The sequence below is a fragment of the Galdieria sulphuraria genome (genome assembly GCF_000341285.1).
Source record: "Galdieria sulphuraria unplaced genomic scaffold scaf_267, whole genome shotgun sequence".
Lineage (NCBI taxonomy): Eukaryota > Rhodophyta > Bangiophyceae > Galdieriales > Galdieriaceae > Galdieria > Galdieria sulphuraria.
The window spans coordinates 1-4,292 of NW_005178208.1; the positions used below are offsets into that span (position 1 = coordinate 1).

Below are 4,292 nucleotides of genomic sequence, written 5' to 3' on the forward strand. Positions count from 1 at the left end.
CCTACAATATCAAAATTCTTTACCGTCCTTTCAGCTATTTGAAGAGCGTCCGCATCTTTACCATTTTGTCGGTAAGCGTTCAAAATAATATTATACATCAAAGCCTTTCGAAACCTTGGAAAAGGAGCATCAGAAAAGCTCTCTCTTAGTTCTAAGATAACTGACAAAGTTTGTTCCGCAAAGTGTTTCCAAGGCACCTTCAACGCACTCGGTTGGGGGTTATCGTTTGAACTGTGTAGTTGTTGAAAAGCCTGTGCATTGGAACACTCACGCTCTGCAAAAATATTCAAATAGGCCAAAAAGTTTTGGCCTAGAAATGTTTTGCCGGCTCCATAAATATGCGGCGCAAAACAGCAAGCCGGGCGATTGAACGAAGGCCCACCGTACGCCTTCTCCGAGAACTGAAAAAGAAACGTCCGTATAATTGTCCTGACGTCCTCTTCCCTGTCAATTTGTGGTTCTTTTAATCGGTATATTGTTTGCATTATCCAAAGACTGATACAACTCGAAACTTTCAACAACGAATGACCTAAACACAAATTGTAAATTGGACAAATTGATAATGTTTTTCAAGAGTTTCCAGGGCGGCTATACAGTTACTTTGGATATCTTTAAGTTGGTTTATGACACTTTAGCCACTTCAAACCTATCGAGGGATTAAAGTTATAAAAATGAAATTTAGGAATTTAAACCTCTCTTTGAACATATTTCAAGCTTTGAATTGTTTCTATTGTAACAGTCCCACCTTTTCCTTTGAGACGTTGAGCTCCACTTGGCTTGTATTGTCTTTTTGGATTGTCCAATATTGAATACCTCTGTTACTTTTATATATTCCATTCAAGAGATATCGTTGTTTAAACTCTGGTATTCCTTGGAAATTCGCTGTTTGCTTTTCGAGGAGATAACCAAGGCAATGGATTCCAAATAACTCAAGGTCGTGAACCTTTCATCTCTCTCGTAAATCAGCAGGTTTTTATTGAATGTTGTTTTAGAATATTTTTCGTGCATATCTGCAGTCAGAATCTTGGTCCTTTAGGCTCTTGTCGATATCAGCCCTTGGGTTCACATTGTTAAGATAGTTTGTAGGAACCTTACTAGATTCTTAGTCGAATCCTATTCCTTTTATTTTTGGGCACTTTAGTTATGTCCGTTTTCATTTAGGAAGATACTCTTTTTTAAGAGACGAATTGTAGGTTTGTGATCAGATTTGGAACATAAAAGACATTTCTCAGAATAGCATGCAGAAGAAATCCAGGGACTATTTCTGCCCATCTTTCATAGTTGTCTTTATTATTTGCCTTTGAATTGCTCATAGATTGGCACCTTTAACAGGGTCATATTATTAGATAAGTAGGACGCTCGTTAATAAGTTGACGAAACGTTTAAAGAAGATTCTGACCAGAGATAGATTGCTCCTTGCTATGATTGATTTTCCTAGACATTGTTGTTTTGATACACCTTGTAGATAGGTATTTATATAGTTTGTCTCAATGACTCATATCTATTCCCTTATGGATGATCGTTAATTCATTTATCACGAATTCTACCAAAAGAAAAATTTCAATAGTCATCTTACCCAGTCGTTTTGTTGTATCGTTTTACATAAATGATAAAAGTTTCTACTGAAAAAGCAAGGTGATGCTGACTATAGGAGTATTTTAGCTGTTAAAGAGACATTTCCAAAAAATGGACAAATAACAAAAGGTTTAAAAAGTTTACAAACTTTTGGCTTATAAGAGTACCAAAAATCAGTAAAGTCTCTATGCCCAAAAAAAAGCTATTATAACAGAAAGGAGTTTACATTTCAATGTTTCTCGTCATAGCAGAAACATCTGAGCAATCCTTTTACAATTCTTTTTATAGATGATTGTAAAACATTCCCATTTAGCAAACTCTTGCAAAAAAAGATAACATTGCTAAAGCAAGATTGCAATCGTACACATAGCGCTGTTCAAATCGGCATACAGTCTCATTCTTTTTAATACTGTATAATTAGGTAAGATTGCCGATGTAAATTTACCTTATGATGACAAGTGGTGGGTTCTTCGAATGGATAATTTTAAAACAAAAAATTAGGAAACAATGGAACTTAAGCTCTTGTAGTAGAAAGACTGCTCTGCTTCTTCTTCTTTTTTTTGGAAACTAGAAACATAAATGATCTAACAGTGCTATTAACGAATACTCTTATAACTTTTCACTGTTGACTTTCATTTGAAGAGAACTATAGGGTTGAATCTGGAAAGGGACGATCTTTGCAACTTTCAATCTTTCAGCAACCGTTTGAGATACTCTCTCTATGAGCTCCTTTACTTTAACAGTACTCTAAACTTTACCCCGTAAATTGTGTCCCTATTTGTATGTTTTCTAATACTCAATGACTCGATATAATCCTTGGCACTTGTGTGTAGACCCAGTCAATGAATGGCAAAGTTTGAGGTTATAACTTTTTGTGTTTGTTAACTATCCAAATATTGCATATATCAAAATATACCGGAGTAGCCATAGTAAAAACTCAACCTAACATTCCCTGAGGAGAGTAGTAGTCACAAGAAAGTTTCTGGATGACTCAAAGTCAGGTACGTTTGCGTTTAGAGCCAACGACTCAAAATGAAGCATTCCTATGTGGACAACATACTGCAATGGAATTATACAATATCTTGCAACAATGTCAATGTGATAAGAATACATAACTAACTATCTATTTGAATATGTGATAGTAATCTTTTGCAACAATACATTCCACATCTCAGCAAAGTTCCTTCCAAACAACATTTTCCAGGTACTAGAAACATACCTTTTGTCTAAATCATTGCGACAGATAACTGTTTGAAAACGATTGATGGTGCAGAATTTACAAAAACTTTTCAATCTGACTACATTTCTTTCTCCTTTACAATTTGTCAAATAACCACTCCTCTAAAGGGTTCAACGTATTACAAACTTACAATTCCAAACAAAAGATTCTAGTAAAATATTTCTTATTCTGTTAATATGAAAACCAAGCAGCTTTCGATCGATTCAACCAAGTTCCATCATCATTACATCTTTGAAGTTTGCACAACAATCTACAACCTTTTGTCCGCCAACTTGTGGTTCTATCAAACCTAATCTAGTTGAAGACTCATTCTACCTTTCAGAAAGGTAAAGTTTATGCTTGGTTATGGAAACTTGGGTGCTCACCCAATCACATCGGGTCTCTGGCTGATGAAGGTTTGTTTTAGAACCTTCACAGTTTCCAAAGTTGAGAAGTAAGATACCATAGTTTAAGCCTTGCATTTTATTTTGAATAAAAAGTTTTTTGTTGTATAACTTTCCATTGCTCAAATTGAGTCATTATCAACGTGTCTCAAGCTTCCATAGCGATTTATTTTGGTAACAAACTGATCCAACAGTCTTTTGAAGTCATCCATTGTGAGACTATGCTGAAAAATCGAAACATTTTAGAAACGTTTCAATTTCAACAAATATTCCATTCATACGTAGAGGAGAAGAAAGAATGTGAGATTCTAAAACAATTGGAACAAAGACAAAGCTCTTTCTGGTGTCATATAGAGTTTTCTGTTTCTCCAATACGGACTCTTTCATGACTTGAGAGCCTTTCCCAACAAAGTTTTCTACAATTGCTTCAAAATAGCCAATCTATTGTCATAGACACCAAAAGTGACTCAACTTATTGAACACAATTGTCGTATATTTAGTATTGATAATATTCAGAATGTATTATGCAATTACATAGCCATGTAAAATGGCTAGATAAGAATGAACTACTTTGAACCAGCCCTGTCAGCCAGCTAATAAACTCTTTTCGGAAAAGAATGTATGGTCTCCAAAGAGGCAAAAAAGTTTATTTGCTCTTCAAAACAAAGGGAAGGACTGAGTTAGAATCTATTGCCAACTTNAGAAACTGTTACGGATTCTATGAAGTAAATCTNATCCAAAATCCCAAAAAGTAGGATTATGAGAAACATGAAATGCTCTTTCAAGTCCATTCNATATTTCTTCGTCAATCNGCATTTGGACATCTCTTTCACAAAGAATAACAAGTTCACAATTATCAGGTACTTTGAACAAATCACCTCTAATAAACATTCCACTGGAGTAACAACGACTCTGATTACCCAACTCATTAGAAACATTCNATGATAACTTTGTACTAACGATAATAAGCATACAATGATGATAATCCATTGCACTGGATAAGACTTGATCATAAACAGGATCTNAAAATTTCTTGGCTTCATCTNTAATATCTGACCAGCCAATTCCTTCCGACCTCCAACGTCCTTTACAAG

At 34.9% G+C, this 4,292-nt stretch overlaps 2 protein-coding genes across 2 annotated transcripts; both read right to left on the reverse strand.

Annotated features, from left to right (window-relative positions):
- Position 1: 1 nt before the first annotated feature.
- Gasu_64700 (archaeal ATPase) lies at positions 2-520 on the reverse strand (the record flags this gene model as incomplete). Its single annotated transcript, XM_005702332.1, has 1 exon — positions 2-520. A coding segment is annotated over exon 1 (484 nt), but the record flags the coding sequence as incomplete, so codon positions are not given.
- A 3,308-nt stretch (positions 521-3,828) lies between these two features.
- On the reverse strand, positions 3,829-4,292 carry Gasu_64710 (archaeal ATPase; the record flags this gene model as incomplete). The annotated part of the gene is made up of 1 exon (XM_005702333.1): positions 3,829-4,292. A coding segment is annotated over one exon (407 nt), but the record flags the coding sequence as incomplete, so codon positions are not given.